At 37.8% G+C, this 19,096-nt stretch overlaps 1 protein-coding gene across 2 annotated transcripts in view; it reads left to right on the forward strand.

The window, feature by feature from the left end:
• WDR44 (WD repeat domain 44) overlaps positions 1-19,096 on the forward strand; it is a 102,609-nt gene that overhangs the window by 24,648 nt on the left and 58,865 nt on the right. For both annotated transcript variants that reach the window (XM_054471960.2, XM_063660603.1), the window contains exons 2-3: positions 7,856-7,889; positions 16,808-16,882. In XM_054471960.2, coding sequence (XP_054327935.1) covers positions 7,856-7,889; positions 16,808-16,882 — 109 coding nt within the window. The remainder of the gene's footprint in view (positions 1-7,855; positions 7,890-16,807; positions 16,883-19,096) is intronic.

Here is a 19,096-nt window from a genome sequence, read left to right on the forward strand (position 1 = left end):
AGCCTGCAAAACCATGAGCTAAAATAATAAACCTCTTTTTTTTTTTTTAGACGGAGTCTCGCTCTGTCGCCAGGCTGGAGTGCAGTGGTGCAATCTCGGCTCACTAAAACCTCCAATTTCCTGGTTTAAGGGATTCTCCTGCCTTAGCCTCCCTGAGTAGCTGGGATTACAGGCACGCAGCAGCACACCAGCTAATTTTTGTATTTTTAGTAGAGACGGGTTTTCACCATATTGGCCAGGATGGTCTTGATCTCCTGACCTCGTGATCCACCCGCCCCAGCCTCCCAAAGTGCTGGGATTACAGGCATGAGCCACCATGCCCAGCCTAAAATTCTTTCTTTTTTTTTTTTTTTAATAAATTACTCAGTCTTAGGTATTTCTTTATAGCAATGCAAATGGACTAACACACCATACATCCGATAAGGGATTAATACCCACAGTATGTAAGGAATTCAAACAACTCAGTAGCCAGAAAACAACCCAATTTAAAAATGGGCAGAGGACCTCAACAGACATTTCTGAAAGGAAGACATACAGACAGATGGCCAACACACAGTGGAACACTATTCAACCTTAAGAATGGAATCATGTCATATGTGGCAATATGGATAAACCTAGAAGACATTATGTTAAGTGAAATAAACCAGGCATAGGAAGACTACTACTGTATAATCTCACTTGTATGTGGAATGTATAAATGATGAACTCATAGAAGCAGAGAGTAGAATGGTAGTTGCCAGGGGTTGGGGGAGTAGGGAGCATCTGAGGAATGGGAAAATATTAGTCAGAGGGTACAAAGTTTTAGTTAGATAGGAGGAATAAGTTCTGGAGAACTATTGCACAGCATGATGACTATAATAATAACAATGTATGTTTCAAAATTGCTGAGAGAGTAAATTTTGAATGTTCTCACCACAAAAAAAGATCAGTATGTAAAGTGAAGAATGTATTAATTTGCTTGATTTAAAGATTTACCATATTTGTAATTAGTATTAATATGTTGGAAGTTTGAGTTTTGTTTTGTTTCTGCTATTAGGTGAGCAAGGAAGCCTAGCTCTTGAAAGTTGTATTTTTGTTCAACCTTGTAAGAAGCATATTTATTATTTAAATAAATATTTATTGATCAGATAATAAATGCATCAGAAATATTTGATTTAAAGGTGCCCTATGATGAAAGCTTTGGAAAGGAAAAATGAACTTTTGAAGCTCTCATTTTGGTTTGTCGGGTTTTCTTTAAAAACATACCACCAGTACTCAAATATGTCTACATGTAACTTCAGAGTTTTCTGAAAAATTTTCCACGTGTGTATGGTTTAATAAAGTTATTTTATGTAGACATTTGAACTTTCTCTGTAAAAAATTACTGACCTTAATATGTAAAAAGGATAAATCCAATTTACCCCATTTAGTATCTACAGAATATTTTGAAGAACTATTTTTCTTTTTTTATTTCTTTTTTTTTTTTTTAGCTCCTACTATCACTGGAGAAAAAAATATTTTTCTAGTTAACTAGATGTAGCAAAGTATTATTGGACATTTCTGGGTATGTACATGTATGTCTGATTATATCCATGTTTTATATAATATATTTCAAATTTAAGGGAAATTAGAGGATATAATATTTAGATCATTAACTATGGTACAAATTATATCTCCACTCTCAAACTAATGAAGGGTCTTAAGACAAAATTCCCTAAAATTATAGGAACTCTAAAATCCCTTGCTTAAGATATTTCTGCTAGTTAGTGGGAGAGCTAAGAGTAAAACTTAATTTTCTTGACATCTAGTTTGCCATTTCTCCCTCCCATCCCCAAACTTGAACATGAATAGTTGTTTTCTTTAGGCACATAAACACTGAAATAGTCTACTGTTATTATCTCTACTTTGACATAGAGACTAATTTACAGAGAATTGTTGAGTTGTCTAAGGATACTGAAGATTAATAACACCTCACTTATCTGGTGGCCACCTCTGTGGTAATGACAGTTCTCAAGATACAGCTGAAAACAAGAAATAAGCATTTAAAAAGCCTCTAAACAGTTCAATAAAAAAAAAAAGTGCCACAAAGTTCAAAATAAGATTATGTACGTAAAGTCTCATGGGGAGACCCTTAGGATCCCTAGATTCTCCCTTCACCATACAATTTCATATTAAGGAAATCTGGTTTCCCAGCTCAATGCAGATTAGAAGCACAAGTGAGAAGGATGGTGGGAAGAAAGCCTTTAAATGCAGGCACATGGCTGACTGTAATAAGCCACCGCTTATAGACTGGGTGCGGTGGCTCACGCCTGTAATCCCAGCACTTTGAGAGGCTGAGGAGGGTGGATCGTCTGAGGTCAGGAGGTCGAGACCAGCCTGGCCAATGTGGCGAAACCCCATCTCTACTAAAAATACAAAAATGAGCCGGGCTTGGGGGCGGGCACCTGTAATCCCAGCTACTTGGGAGGCTGAGGCAGGAGAATAGCCTGAACCTGGGAGACAGGGGTTGCAGTGAGCCAAGATCACGCCACTGCACTCCAGCCTGGCCAACAAGAGCAAAACTCCGTCTCAAAAAACAAAACAACAACAACAACAAAAAAAGAAGTGACCACTTAAAGTGAGGAAGGAAATATAAAACTATAAAACACAGACATTCCAGGCATAGTAACCTAGGGTCCTTGAAGGCAAATAAATCTGCACTTTAGGGTCCCTAAAGTGTGTTAAAATATAATGTAGTATTTGAGCGTGATAATTAAGAAGGAAAATTGTATATTCTTTGTTTAAGAAGATATTTTCAGGGAAAGAGTACTGAAACTGCAAGGTTTAACCTACTCATGTACTTATTTACAAGCTGCTTTTGAGATTTTTAAATTCAAAAATAGTTAAAATGTTATCAAAAATTTGGCACTCAAAAGCTTCATCTCCCTGGAAATTTTACATGTGGAACGTTTCATTGTTTCATTCCCTAGCAGTGCCAAGGCAATTAGGTGTTAATTGTAGTTGTTAAAGGCAGGTCAGGATTCAGAGCCTTTGACTTAATCAGTTTAGTCCAATTCAAGAAGCAGCGTTAATTGCCTTTACTTTGGTGCTCATACACAGCACCAGTTACAGTGTTTTCATAATTATCTTCTTTTAAGTCCTCACCCAGAGAGGAGGCAGTATTGCAAAGTGGTTGAGAGAACGGGCTCTGGAGTCAGGCTGCCTAGGGTCAAATTCTGGCCCTACTGTTTACTAGCTGTACAATGTAAATGACCTAATCTGACTCAAGCCAGTTTTTTGTTCTGTAAAATAGAGCAAGTAATATAACCACCTAATAGGAGGGCTGTGAGGACCAAAGAAGCTAAAACATGTCAAGTGTTATGGTTTTTGGCAAATGCTTAATAAATGATGGCCATTGTTTTTTTTTTTTTATTTTATTTTTTTTCATTATACTTTAAGTTCTGGGATACATGTGCAGAACGTGCAGGTTTATTACGTAGATATACATGTGTCACGGTGGTTTGCTGCACCCATCAATCCGTCATCTACATTAGATATTTCTCCTAATGCTATCCCTCCCCTAGCCCCCCACCCCCTGACAGGCCCTGGTGTGTGATGTTCCCCTCCCTGTGCCCATATGTTCTCATTGTTCAGCTCCCACTTATGAGTGAAAATATGCGGTGCTTTATTATTTTTACAAGGCCCCTATTATGAAAGTTTTGTGTGATAATACTAAATAATGTTTTTTATTGCTTCTTAGGGTGAAATGAATTGGTTTTTTTTCATCTTGGCACATGATACAAATCATTTTAGCCAACTTTGCAAGTTATAAATATGCCTTCACTTTTTACTAGGCATTCATGTTCTATAAATGGATTTAGAAATTTGTCACAAAGGAATTCTACTCTTACAGATTACCCTGTTAAAGACAGTTTTAGGCTTAATAGACTTGAAATTGTAGTAGTTTGAAATGTTCCTACCTACCAAGGCCTTAACAACTTTGTAACATTTAAAATATACCTCAAACATGAGTGTCTTTTGTTACTAGTTTTTTATTTAGTGATGTCACCCAATTGCAAGCAGGATCCCCTTTTAATCACCAGCTCAATATGATATAGCTTTTTCATGTTCCCTGTCGTTAAATGTGCTGGAACTTGACAGGCTATAGGGGACCTTTGCTGTATTCCAGAAATTGGTCTCAGGCTCCCCACTACTGACAGACTACCAAAGTGCCTTTGAGAAACTTGGAGCATTTCAGAGCTGCTGAAGAGACTACACTATCATGTGTGTCCCATGTACTCACATACTTCATCCTCATAGAAGTTCTATGAAATAGATGGTTTTACCCCCTTTTGCAGAGGATGAGATCGAGGCTTGGAGAAATGATTTGATCACACATAGGATAAATAGTAGAAACAATATTGAAGCAAGGTTCATCTGCTCAAAAGCCTATATTTTACTGTCTCCTTGTCTCTCAAAAGAAAATAATAAATTACTCTGTATAGTTTGTACACAGTTATATATAAAGCCCCACCAGAACCAATCTAGAATATTCCCATATATTTCCATGTGTGTCAGTAATTAGCCAATAACTTTGATCCTATGAATCAACAGCCAGAGAGTACTGTTTTTGAAACCAGTGACACACAAGAAATAAATATAGCTTCCTGTTTTGTTTTGTTTTTTTTTTTTAACAGCTAAAAAACCTGTTCAGGTATCTCAAGGTATGAGGGTTGCTGGAAAGGCCAAGTTTCTTCCCTTCTCTACCTCATATGGGGCTTAATTTTAAAATATCTTACCCTTCTTGCCTTTATGCCTTTGTTGCAGGTGATTGGCATTCTGAATTTGTACCACATGGAAATTTGTGCCCCTTAAAGGTTTTTCAGGCTAGGTGCAGTAGCTCACCCCTGTAATCCCAGCACTTTGGGAGGCCGAGGTGGGAGGATCGCTTGAAGCTAGGAGTTCAAGACCAGCCTGGGCAACAAAGTGAGACCCCATCTCAAAAAAAAAAAAAAAAAAGAAAACAGGTTTTTCATTTTTGCTTTTTAATATTTGTTGTTTTGATTGCACTTGTATTATTTAAGACATCAATTTGTGTGGAATCTTCTTTCTTTTTTTGAGTATGGATTAGCCTCAGTCCTAACTAATCAACTCTAGATAAACAGGATTTTGATACATTGCAGTATAAGTTTGTCAGGGGACCAAAATAATTAGCAATATATGTTTTCATTTCTGGAAATTGTCCTTTGTTAACACATGTTTATATTGACCAGACATTGTAATTAAATGGGTACTATTTTATGACAACTACTTTTTTTGTTTTCTAAATAAATTTAACTCCCTCCCCCAAACTAGAATTGTATCTAATTTATCTTTGTATCTCTAGTCTTGGTACATAGTAGGTAATTCATAAATGTCAGCTTTGGGTGTCTGGTTTTGTTTTTTGTTTTGAGACAAGGTCTCGCTCTGTCACCCAGGTTAGAGTGGGGTAGCACAATCATGGCTCATGGCTCCTGGGCTCAAGTGATCCTCCTACATCAGCCTCCCAAGTAGCTAAGACTACAGGTGTGCAACCCCATGCCTGGCTGGTTTATTTTTATTTTGTAGAGATGGGGTGTCACTATATTGCCTAGGCTGGTCTCAAACGCCTGAGATCAAGCAATCCTCCCGCTTTGGCCTCCCAAAGTGCTGGGATTACAGGTATGAGCCACTGCACCCAGCCCATAAATGTTTGTTGAGTAAAGGGATTGATTTTCTGTTACTCAAAAGTAATTTTTTTAACAAATTAAGTTTTTATTAGAGGTCAAGGATTCCTCTACCAAAGGAATCATTACCCAGTTTGGCATATAAAAACATGTTAGTAGGACTCATTGCTTCTCTTGGTTGTGCTCCAAAATACGACTTTGAGGAAAAGTCACTTAATCTCTTGGAATCTCAGTTTCTTGATCTGTAAAAAGAGGCTGTGTGATTAGATCATCTTGAAGGTGCCTTTCAATTCAAATTTGCATCATGTAATCATTGGATTTTACCAAAAAAAATTAGAAATGGCATATTAATTATTTAAAACTTTCCTATTGCATAACCCCAAGGTATAACTAAGTAGCCTTATGCTTTGAAGCAGATATCAGACTGTTCCTATTCAAAAAAAAAAATGTGGGGGAAGGGGTGAAATGGTGAAAAGTTACTTTTAAAAATTATTACATCCAGGCCGGGTGCGGTGGCTCCCTCCTGTAATCTCAGCACTTCGGGAGGATGAGGCGGGTGGATTGCTTGAGCCCAGGAGTTCGAGACCACCCTGAACAATATGGCAAACCCCGTCTCTATACAAAAGTACAGAAATCAGCTGAGCATGGTGGCACGTGCCTGTAGTCCCAGTACTTGGGAGGCTGAGGTGGGAGGATTGCTTGAGCCCAGGAGGTTGAGGCTGCAGTGAGCCATGTGGTGTCACTGCACTCAAGCCTGAGTAACAGAGTGAGACCCTATCTCAAAAAAATATGTTATTACATCCAGAGTAGTCTGTTTAAGAAAAGAGTCTTGCTCCAGTAGAAAAATGAGTTGAGAGCGGTACACAGTGGTTCGTTCCTGTAATCTCAGTACTTTGAGAGACTGAAATGGGAGGATTGCTTGAGCCCAAGAGTTCAAGACCAGCCTGGGCAACATAGTGAGACCCCCGTCTCTACAAAAAAAATACAAAATATTAGCTGGGTGTGGTGGCGCATGCCTGTAGTCCCAGCTACTCGGAAGACTGAGGCTGGAGGATCGCTTGAGACCAGGAGGTCGAGGCTGCAGTGAGCCAAGATCACACCACTGCACTCCAGCCTGGGCAACAGCAAGACTCTGTCTTTAAAAAAAAAAAAAAGTAAAAGCTGAGAACAAAAATTGGTATCCCTCTTCAAAATCGATATAAATGTCTAATACATATGAAAATTTTCATCCACACTAGAAATCAAAGTACACATTAAAACACCAATGAGATATACTTTTGCCTGTCAACTTGGTAAAAAAAAGTTTAAAATAACACTCATTTTTGGTGAGGGTATTAAGAAACAGGCATTCCCAGAGCAGTAGGAGTGTAAAGAGGTACAAGTTGGCAGTTTGAAAGTAGTGTTATGTCATATACAACTATATATATACATATGAAGACAAAAGATACTCAGATCTCTAGGTGATAAGATTATATATGAATCACTTTAATTTTCATCTCTTTTTTTTTTTTTTTTTTTAAAGAAATGGGATCTTGCTGTCTGCCCCAAGCTGGAGTGCAGTGGCACAATCATGGCTCACTGCATCCTTGAACTCCTGGGCTAAAGCAATCCTCGTGCCTCAGCCTCCCAGGTAGCTGGGTCTACAGGCAATAGCCACCACACCTGGATAATTTTTAAATTATTTGTAGAGACAGGGTCTCACTCTGTTGACCAGACTGGTCTTCTCCACTTTTTTTTTCTTTTTCTTTTTGAGATGGAGTCTCGCTCTGTCACCAGGGCTGGGGTGCAGTGGCATGATCTCGGCTCACTGAAACCTCTGCCTCCCGGTTCAAGTGATTCTCCTGCCTCAGCCTCCCAAGTAGCTGGGATTATAGGCACGCACCACCATACCCTGCTAATTTTTGTATTTTTTGCGGAGGTGGGGTTTTGCCATATTCAGGCTGATCTTGAACTCCTGACCTCAGGTGATCCACCTGCCTCAGCCTCCCACAGTGCTGGGATTACAGGCGTGAGCCACTGCGCCCAGCCTCTTTATCACTTTTTTTCCACATTTTCTATATGCACACAAGACTTTTCAATCACAAAATATATACACATTTTTTTAAATGTGGACTTGTCTGTAGTAAGTGTATAGAAGTATTTGTCTTCTCATCTCCTCTATTCAACACCTCCTTACTTTTATTTCTGAACAGGTCTCCAGGAAAAGTTGGGCTTTCAACATTCAAGGTAAGTTGTGCTTTCTGAAAGTTATGTTTTTAGAAATTGTATACTTTTTATTCGTGTTTTTTGTGTAATTCTTCATTTTCTTGCTTTTGCTTTTTTTTGCTTATTTTTTGCTCAGTAATATTGTCATTATGTCCTACTCGGTATAAATAGGTACTCTAGAAATACCTAACTAAATGTTATGCTGTAAAGAAGAAACTGTAAGTATTTTTTAGATTTCTACTGATTTTTATTTGTTCATAATATCTAGAATAAAAGAACATTTGTGTGTGTGTGTGTGTGTGTGTGTGTGTGTGTGTTGAAAAAGTAATACTTGGCCAGGCATGGTGGCTCACACCTGTAATCTCAACACACTGGGAGGCTGAGGTGGGCAGATCAGCTGAGGTCAGGAGTTCGACACCAGCCTGGCCAACATGGTGAAACCCCATCTCTACTAAAAAAAAACACACACAAAAATTATCCAGGTGTGGTGGCACAAACCTGTATTCCCAGCTACTTGGGAGACTGAGGCAGGAGAATCGCTTGAACCCAGGAGATGGAGGCTGCAGTGAACTGAGATCGTGCCACTGCACTCCAGCCTGGGCGACAAAGCGAGACTCCACCTCAAAAAAAAAGCAAAAAATTAATACTTGCATGACAAAAATGTACAGTAACTGAAACACATGTATACTTCTTGTGGGCCCATGTACCATCACTGTATATAAAAATCAATCCCAGCTTATATTCAGGCAGAGGAGTTTGGTATTGAGATATTATGCCACTGAGAGCCATTTTAAGTATAAGATATCACCAAACAGAACTATTTATTATCAGATAGAGTATATATTGTATATGTATATGTGTATATGTATATTTATATGTATGTGTAATCTCAAACATGCTGTATTTTTTTCAGTTCCAGTATACCGACCTTCTATTTATACACATTGGATACCAGTCTCTTTGATAAATTAGGATATGTTTATATGAAATATTCTACAATAGTAGAAATGAATGAATTAGTTATATACAATGACATGGATGAATTTCAGCACTAGAGTGTTGAGTCGGGGGTAACTACTCATAGAAAAACATATACAGTAACATTCCATTTATATTAAGTTCAAAAGCGTGCCAAACTAAAGAATATATTGTTTAGAGAATAGATTGTTTAGAGATACAAGCATGGTAAAACTGTGAAGAATTACCAGGGAATGAGAAATACAAAATTTAGGATATCGGTCATTCTCTGAGGGGGAGAGATTGTAATGGAAATGGAGAAGGATACACAAGAGACTTGAAAACTGATAATAATGTTCTTTTTCTTAAATTGAGTGCTTAAGAAAAGTTATGTCATAACTCTTTTCTTATGCTAAATAAAAATTATTTTGTATTTACTTAATATTTAATAAAAACAGTCTTTAAAAGTAATAATGTGTAGGGTTGAAATTTACTCAGGACAAAATGTATATGGTTGAAAATGTAGCTTTCCTTCCACTTCTCATCCCCCACCTCTCAAACTTCATATCCAGAGGCGATTACTGTTTATGCTTATAGGTCTTAAAAGCCATTTAGCTCTAAGATATTTTTATATTATAACAAATAGATTTGGAGAATTTACTTTACCCCAGTAATTATAGATTGTCCTTAACTTGAGTGAAATTAGATAACAAGTATACATATTTAGTAAATAAATATGAAGTTGGATACTGTTCATTTTTTTAACTTTTTATTTTGAAATAATTATAGATTCACAGGAAGCTTTAAAGATAATGCAGAAAGGTCCTGTATATTCTTCACCATTTCCCCAATGGTTATATCTTAATTATAGTACAATTTTAAAATGAGGAATTTAACGTTGGTGCAATGCGAGTGTATAGTTCTGTGCCAATTTATCATATGTGTATATTTGTATAACCACCACAATGAAGATGCAGAACTATTTCATCATCACAAAGATATCCGTTGTACTACCCCTTTATAATCACACCCACCACCTTCCCCATATCATCCCTAAATCTGTTTTCCATCTCTATAATTTTGTCACTTAAGGAATGTTCTGTAAATGGAATTATATACTATGTGACCTTATGGGATTGGTTTAAAGGGTCACGATCCATCCAAGTTGTTGTCTGTATCAATGGTTTGTTTCTTTTTATTGCCGAGTAGTATTCTATGATAAACATGTACTGAGGCTATTGAGTGCACATTATGAATAACAGTATATCTATTGATATTGTAATATAAAGGAAGGCTTGATATAGTTCTGATTGTTGGTGATTTTACAGTCTGATGGAAGATACATGTATACAAAAGGGCAATTTATGAGGTCTCGATGTTTGTAAAATAGAACAGACGTGTTAACTGCCACAAGGGGTTTGGAGGAACGAGAGGAAGATAGAATTGACGTGAGAGCACTGTTACCTGAAATAGCAGAGAAAAGTTTCAGGGAGGAAATAGAACTTTTGCTGAGCTTTGAAAATTGGGAGAGGTTTGCATAGGTAGATAGAAAAAAATTGGGAAAGCATTGTAGTTAGGAAATAGTAGGGACTAATTAATATGCAAAAGCATGGGATTTGCTCGGAGCATTGAAAAACTAATGTGACTAGTGTAAAAGTTTCAGTGGTAGAGTATTGGAAAAGTAAATTGAGGCCAGATTGTGATGAGCCTTGAATGTCAGTTTTATAAAATCATAGTATTATGATTTTATCATAATACTATGTATACATGCATTGAAACATCACATTGTACCCTGTAAATATGTATCATATTATGTGTCAATTAAAAATTAAATTATAATTTAGAAAAGAGATGGGGCGCAGTGGCTCACACTTGTAATCCCAGCACTTTGGGAGGCTGAGACGGGCAGATCACCTGAGGTCAGGAGTTAGAGACCAGCCTGGCCAACATGGTGAAACTCCATCTTTACTAAAAATACAAAACTTAGCCAGGCGTGGTGGCACACGCCTGTAATCCCAGCTACTTGGGAGGCTGAGGCAGAAGAATCACTTGAACCTGAGAGGCTGAGGTTGCAGTAAGTCAAGATTGTGCCACTGTACTCCACCCTGGGCAATAGAGTGAGACTCTGTCTCAAGTTAAAAAAAAAATTTAGAAAAGAACTCTGATCTTTAAAATTTTGAAGCAGGATATTTTTGGGTTTCTTTTCCTTGCTTTTCTTTTCTTTTTTTCTTTCTTCTTCTTTTTTTTTTTTTTGATGGAGTCTCACCCTGTCACCCAGGCTGGAGTGCAGTGATGCAATCTTGGCTCACTGCAATCTCCGCCTCCTGGGTTCAAGCAATTCTCCTGCCTCAGCCTCCCAAGTAGCTGGGATTATAGGTGCCCGCCACCACACCCAGCTAATTTTTGTATTTTTAGTAGAGATGGGGTTTCACCATGTTGGCCACACTGGTCTCAAATGACCTCAAGTGATCTGCCCACCTCGACATCCCAAAGTGCTGGGATTATAGGCGTGAGCCACTGGGCCCGACCAGGATATTTTTGTTTTTTGAAGGTCTCACTCTTGTCACCCAGGCTAGAATGCAATGGCACAATCACAGCTCACTATAACCTCGAACTCCCGGTCTCAAGGACTCCTCCCACCTGAGACTCCCAAGTCGCTAGGACTACAGACTCAAACCCCATACCCAGCTATTTTATTTTATTTTTATTTTTTAGAGATAGGGTCTTGCTAGGTTGTCCAGACTGGTCTGAAACTCCTGGCCTCAAGCCATCCTCCTCCCTTGGCCTCCCAAAGCATTGGGATTACATGAATGAGTCACTGTGCCAGGCCTAAAGTGGGACATTTAAAAAGTCAACTTTTATATGTCTTATAGCTGTGCTGCCCAAGGTGTTTTGTTTTGTTTTGTTTTGTTTTTTTGCTCAGGAATTAAGAAAACTGGTGGAAGGGTGGAAGAAAGTTTGGAGGAAAAAGACTTAGGTGCAAAGAAAGCTGTCAAGAGGCAGTTAAAATGTCAAGACATGAGACTCCAACAAAGGGAACAGCATTGAAAGGATGGATGTATGGATATGACAGCGATTTAAGAGTTGTTTACTTTTTAAAACAATTTTCTCAGCAAAAAAAGAGTGGAAGTCACATTTCTAAGTTTTTCTCTTTTTTTTAAAATTTCACTGTAGTAGCTTCCCTTCCCTTACTACTAAAAATTACAAGTTACCTGAATTTTTCTATAATTAATGTTTTTAGCTTAATGTTCTTTAGTAGGTAATAATGAAGATTTCTGTGAGTGTAGATAACTTTCATACAAATACTTTGTTGGGTGTGCTTATTAAAATTAAAAAAGCTGAAATCTTATAACCAAATACTGCAGGGGGGTTATAGACAGCTCTGTAATATCCAACACAGGTGGAGGTAACTGTGATATGAATTGCTAAAAATTGAATAAGCTACCATACCTTTTAAGGAAGCAAATTTTTGATACCGTGATAGATAGGAGTTAGAGAAATTGCCTAATAGTAGGGAAGCTGGGATTTAGTAAGTACTGCATTTTAATAATGGGTCAGCACATCACCAGAAGTAGGTAATGGACTGTCTCGAGTATAGCTGAGTTGGCATTGGTTGTCTGTGGACACATGCTTGGCTTCCATTCCTTTGTCCCAAAAGCCTGATCAAGGTGTTAGAAGGACCTGGACCTCATACATCACTGAGAGAGAATCATAATTGACTATATATCCTAAGTCTGATTTTATTAAGAAGTCTTCTCTGGAGATCAGGCCCTCTGGTAGGTGCCATATCACTCCTTTAAACTTGTGACTTAAAACAGCAGAGTACCTTAGGAGTTACTATCTGTTAAAAGTTCAGACTCCAAGAGAGTTTTGTTAAAGCCAAATAAAATAGAAGTCTGATCATTGCTTGGCAGTTTTGGCTAGTGTAGGAATGTTAATCTTTTATAAGTAAATAATTGAAACAAATTAGGCCAAGTGCAGTGACACATAGGCCGAGTGCAGTGACACATAGGCCAAGTGCAGTGACTCACGCCTGTTATCCCAACACTTTGGGATGCTAAGGTGGGAGGATGGCTGCATTCCAGCCTGGGCAACTGCGAGACCCTGCTTCTAAAAATCAGTTAATCAAATTGAGGTCCAAAGATTATTAATGTGTAATTTTATGTAGCTTAATTTAGGGAAAATATCCACAGAATTGTGCTGTACAATGCTTCTGATTTTCCTACTGATAAACAGTTATTAGAAAATAATTGGATAAAAATAATTAGTAGGATAGTTGAAGGTGTTTCTCTAATATGCATCAACTGTTATTTATTTATTTATTTATTTTTTCCTGTGGACCCTGTTCTGCTAAGAGCATCAACTATTCTTAATGGTGATCAGCTTCCAAGTATTCTTTTTTTTTTTTGGAGACAGAGTCTCGCTCTGTCCCAGGCTGGACCAAGTATTCTCTTAATGGTGATCAGCTTCCAAGTATTCTCTCTCCACCTTGTCAAGGTTATCTTATCAATTGGTCTTGGTTAGATTTTTATTTCTTTTTTTTTTTTTTTTTTTTTTTGAGACAGGGTCTTGCTTTCTTCCCCAGGCTGGAATGCAGTGACATTATCATAGCTCACTGCAGCCTCAGGCTCCTAGGCTCAAGTAGTCCTCCCACAACAACCTCCAGAGTAGCTGGGACTGCAGGCACATACCACCATGCTTGGCTAATCATTACTTTTTTTAGAGGCGAGGTCTCACTATGTTGCCCAGACTGGTCTCAAACTCCAGGTCTCAGCCCGTGCCCAGCCTTCTTTCGTATAAAACCAGGATCCAATTAAAGCCTATGTAAACTTAAGATGTATGTATTAACTGAAGAAAAAACAGAGCATGCATCATTCAACACTCATTCAGCAAATGATTATTTAGTGCAGGACACTGTTTTAGGTACTGAACAAACTGTAGATAGAACAAACAAGGTCTGTGTCTCATGGAGCTTACGTTCTAGTGGGACAGGGAAGAGACAAAAAATAAGCAAGTAAATAAGGTCATTTCGAACGATAAGTGCAATGAAGGAAAATAGGATAATGTTTTCCCAGCACCGTTTATTGAGTAGGGAAGCCTTTCCCCATTCTTTGTTTTCATCAGGTTTGTCGAAGATCAGATAGTTGTAGGTGTGCAGTCTTATTTCTGTATTCTCTATTCTGTTCTATTGGTCTGTGTGTCTGTTTTTGTACCAGTACCATGCTGTTTGGTAACTGTAGCACTGTAGCATAGTTTGAAGTCGGATAGCATGATGCCTCCAGCTTTGTTCTTTTTGCTTAGGATTTGCCTTGGCTATTCAGGCTCTTTTTTGGTTCCCTATGAATTTTAAAATAAGATTTTCTAGTTCTGTGAAGAATCTCAGTGGTAGTTTAATAGTAATGGCATTAAGTCTATAAATTGCCTTGGGCAGTGTGGCCATTTTAACGATATCGAGTCTTCCTATCCATGAGTGTGGAGTGTTTTTCCATTTGTTTGTGTCATCTCTGGTTTTTTTGAGCAGTGGTTTGTAGTTCTCCTTTCACCTCCCTAGTTAGCTGTATTCTTGGTATTTTCTTTTCGTGGCAATTGCGAATGGTGGGAGTGTATTCCTGATTTGGCTCTCTGCTTGGCTGTTATTAGTGTATAATAATGCTAGTGATTTTTGCACATTTATTTTGTATCCTGAGACTCTGTTGAAGTTGTTTATCAGCTTAAGAATCTTTTGGGCTGAGACTATGGGTTATCTAGATATAAGATCATGTCTGCAAACAGGGATAGTTTGACATCCTCTCCTCAATCCCATTACTGGGTATATACCCAAAGGAATATAAATCATTCTATTATAAAGACACTTGCACACAAATGTTCATTGCAGCACTATTCACAATAGCAAAGACATGGAATCAACCTAAATGCCCATCAATGATAGACTGGATAAAGAAAATGTGGTACATATACACTATGGAATACTATGCAGTCATAAAAAAGAACGAGATCATGTCCTTTGCAGGGACATGGATGGAGCTGGAGGCCATTATCCTTAGCAAATTAATGTAGGAACAGAAAACCAAATACTGCATGTTCTCACTTATAGGTGGGAGCTAAATGATGTGGACACATGAACCCATAGAGGGGAACAACACGTGTTGGGGCCTATCAGAGGGTGAAGGGTGGGAGGAGGGAGAGGATCAGGAAAAATAACTAATGTGTACTAGGCATAATACCTGGGTGATGAAATAATCTGTACAACAAAACCCCATGACACAAGTTTACCTATGTAACAAATCTGCACATGTACCCCTGAACTTAAAAGTTTAAAAAAAAAAAAAAATAGGATAATGTGATAGAAAGTTAAGGAGTCAGATAAGGCTATTTTGAGGTGGTCAGGGAAGTATTTTCTGATAAAATAACACTTGAGCTGTGACCCTAATGGCAAGGAACCATCCTATTGGCCAGAATGTCATTGTGGGGGAGTGGTATGAGAGGGAGATGAGGAGTGTAGAAGATATAAAAAATGTAGGCAGAGGCTATGTCATGTTTAGGCCTTCATGGGCCTTGGTACTGTTTGGATTTTATCTAATACTTAAGAGTCCATGAAACAATTTTTTTCTAGAAGAATCTGTGTTAAGATTGGTAGTATTCCCCAAATTCTGGGGGAGAAATTCAGTGCTCAAAGATATTGCAAGTCCTGCAGAAATTTCACTGGCACGTTAAATCTTTAACATTTTAATAATCTCTGGAGTAATTTCATTATTGAGCCTATTGTGATCATATCCTGATACTTGTATAAGTGCCACCTAAATAATTAATGTGACTTGAGTCCCTTATCTGTCTAAAATGGTTATAATGACCTTCCTCTAACAAACTCTGTGATGTGCACAAAGAATTATGATTTTTTTCTCAGTATCAAGAGTAGCATTCAAATTGCTGTGCTTCTATAAATAGACAACTTAAGATTGAGAAGAGTATTGTATTGAGATTTGCAAATATATGATTGTCTTATTTTACCCTAATTTTTTCCAGCAGAAATGCAGTATCCATTTCTAACCTCCCAAATATATATATATATGTACGTATGTGTATATAAATGTATACGTAGATATATATGTATTTTTGGTGGGTTTAATTTTTTTCATCTTTTTTCATAGTTTTTTTAGGGGCTTCATTTAACTTCTGGTTAAGTCTTGATTTCTTTTATCTAAAGCATGTAGAATTTTAAGAAAACTATTTCCTGAATGTGGTTTTCTGTGTTATATACTTTTGTATTTGTGCATATTTATGGAGCAATGCTTTGGGAAAAATAACAATTTTTATTCAGCTCCTTGCTTAAATCCTTAATCCTTTTTAGCTATAAAAGTACTTAGAAGTTCTTATCGTCCATTACAGTTTTTTAATGTTAAAAAGTTGAGCAAGTTTTCACATTTAAAGGTAAATATCCTATTGCAGAATAATAGAATATTGCTGATGGGTAACTTTCTTATGCAAATTACATTGTCCCATTTGGCATAAAATTTCTGAGCATCTATCAGTATTCAGAAATCTAAGCCCTTTAGGCCTGGCACAGTGGCTCACACCTATAATCCCAGCACTTTGGGAGGCTGAGGTGGGTAGATCACTTGAGGTCAGGAGTTCGAGACCAGCGTGACCAACAAGGTGAAACTCTGTCTCTACTAAAATTACAAAAATTAGCCAGGTGTGGTGGCACGCACCTATAATCCCAGCTACTTGGGAGGCTGAGGCAGGAGAATCACTTGAACCTGGGAAGCAGAGGTTGCAGTGAGCCAAGATTGTGCCACTGCACTCCAGCCTGGGTGACAGAGTAAAACTCTGTCTCAAAAAAAAAAAAAAAAAAGAAGAAATCTAAGCCCTTTAAGGGCCTTTGATTTATTAATGCTACATTTTCTCATTTGTACCCCTTTAAAGTGTGTTTTTAAAGAAAAGATGTCATCATTTGGTCTCTATTTCTTTTCTTTTTCAAACAGGAAACAGAGAACACTGCATACAAAGTTGGAAATGAGTCCCCTGTACAAGAATTGAAACAAGATGTGTCTAAAAAGGTTGGAAAGATACAATGTCAATATTAGTTTATAGCAGACATCATATTTATATGGTATATTTCAAACAGTTTTTATATTCTTTTAGTATAGCGCTCTGTACATGGCTGATGTTCAGCAAATGTTTCATGAATCTGTCACATTTGTGGTTGAAGACATTTCAGTCTTTTTAGAAGTCCTTTTCATATTCTAATTGGTAATTTATCCTTGAGACAATATTTTGTAAAATGCTTTTATTTTTTATTCTTGTATTTTTATCAGAATAAGCCCTAACTCTTCTTGAGGTTACTACCAGGAGTTATGGGTATTGAAAAGCTCAGTGCAGCAACATTCTGATGTCTTTAGGAATCAGAAGTTATAAGAAGTCCTTACTCTGATAGTACCTTTGATACCTTTTAAAAAATTGATGCTATGAAGCTTCAAAGGTTGGTTTACTAGAAGAGACTGAGCACAAGATCAATATTTTGAAAATGGGCAGTTCACAGTATCAGGATAAAACTCAAGGAGAAAGACAGGATGGTGTGTTTTTATTCATTTATACAAGTTTTAAGCGTTTTCTGTGCCCTAGGCAATGTTCTAGCCAGTGGGTTTCCAGAGGCTAACAAAATGACACATTCTCCACCCCAGAGTTTCTCCAGTACTGGCACTCGACATTTTGGGCTAATAGAGGGTAAGGGAAGGCCTCTTGTGTGCATTATAAGATGTTTTAGCAGTATCCCTAGCTTCTACTTACTAGATGCCAATAGCATCCCCAGCTCCCAATTATGACAACCAAATATATCCCCAGATGTCTGGGAAGGGGTATGGAACAAAATAACCCCTAATGGAAAACCACTGTTCTATCCTTATGGAATTTAGAAATTTAATGGACTACTTTTTTTTTTTTTTTTTTTGAGGCAGGGTCTCACTCTGTTGCCCAAGCTAGAGTGCAGTGGCACAATCATGGCTCACTGTAGCCTCCACCTCCTGGACTCAAGTGATCCTCCCACCTCACCCTCCTGAGTAGCTGGGACTACAGGTGTATGCCACCATGCCTGGATAATTTTTGTATATTTTGTAGAGACAAGGTTTTGCCATGTTTCCCAGGCTGGTCTTGAAATTCTGAGCTCAGGCAATCCACCCACCTCAGCCTCCCAAAGTGCTGGGATTATAGGTGTGCAACACTGTGCCCAGCCAGACCACATATTTTAATATTGATCATACTTTTTCCTTTAAAGGAAAAATGTTCCCTTTTGGGACAAATGGTGGATTGCATAGCAGTGTACATAACAGGAATTGAACCATTTTTTTAAAAAAATAAGAAATTGCCTATAATTCTATACTATAACACACAGGTGTCTTGATTTTTCAGCATTTCCTTCTGGTTCTCACCCATTAGCATACATTTTTCTGCCTAATCGTAGTGTAGGTAGAATTTTATATTCTTTTACTCTTATCATTTTTAGATTTTCCACATACTTCTATATGATTTCTGTACTCAGATGAATCAGTTTCCATCAAGTAAATGGATTACAATGTATCTAGCCATTTTTATTGTTGAAACTTAAAATATTCCTGTTTTTTCCACTATAGCTTTTCTTATCTTTTTAAAGAATGTTTTTCTTAGGATAAATTACAAATGTATAACTATCTATAGTTAGTGGGGAAAAAAGATGATTTTAAGGAGAGTTTAGAAGTTTAAACAGTAGTGAGAAAACACTGTGGAGCAGAATGAGGTTTAAGATTCTAAATAATCACTTTTTAAGTTCTAGCCTTTTCAGTTGAATTAAGTATGAATCACTAATGATAAAGGCTATGGGGATATACCCTGGACGAGGGCATACTCTGCTCTCGAGTAACTTACATTTTAGTAGAAGAAATTGGATAAACACAAAACTAAATGCAGTAAGTATTCAAATAAACTTAGAAACTATTGTAAGAACACAAAGGGAAGGAGACTTCTTGCTTGGGGGTAGGAATGAAGATGACTTCATGGAGGAGGTAGCATCTGAGCTGGTTCTTAATGAATGCATAAGATTTGGACAGGCTAGGCCAGGCACGGTGGCTCACGCCTATAATCCCAGCACTTTGGGAGGCCGAGGCAGGCGGATCACCTGAGGTCGGGAGTTCGAGACCAGCCTGACCAACATGGAGAAACCCCATCTCTACTAAAAATACAAAAATTAGCTGGGCGCGGTGGTGCGTCCCTGTAGTCCCAGCTACTTGGGAGGCTGGGGC

This window comes from Pongo pygmaeus, chromosome X (assembly GCF_028885625.2).
Source record: "Pongo pygmaeus isolate AG05252 chromosome X, NHGRI_mPonPyg2-v2.0_pri, whole genome shotgun sequence".
Lineage (NCBI taxonomy): Eukaryota > Metazoa > Chordata > Mammalia > Primates > Hominidae > Pongo > Pongo pygmaeus.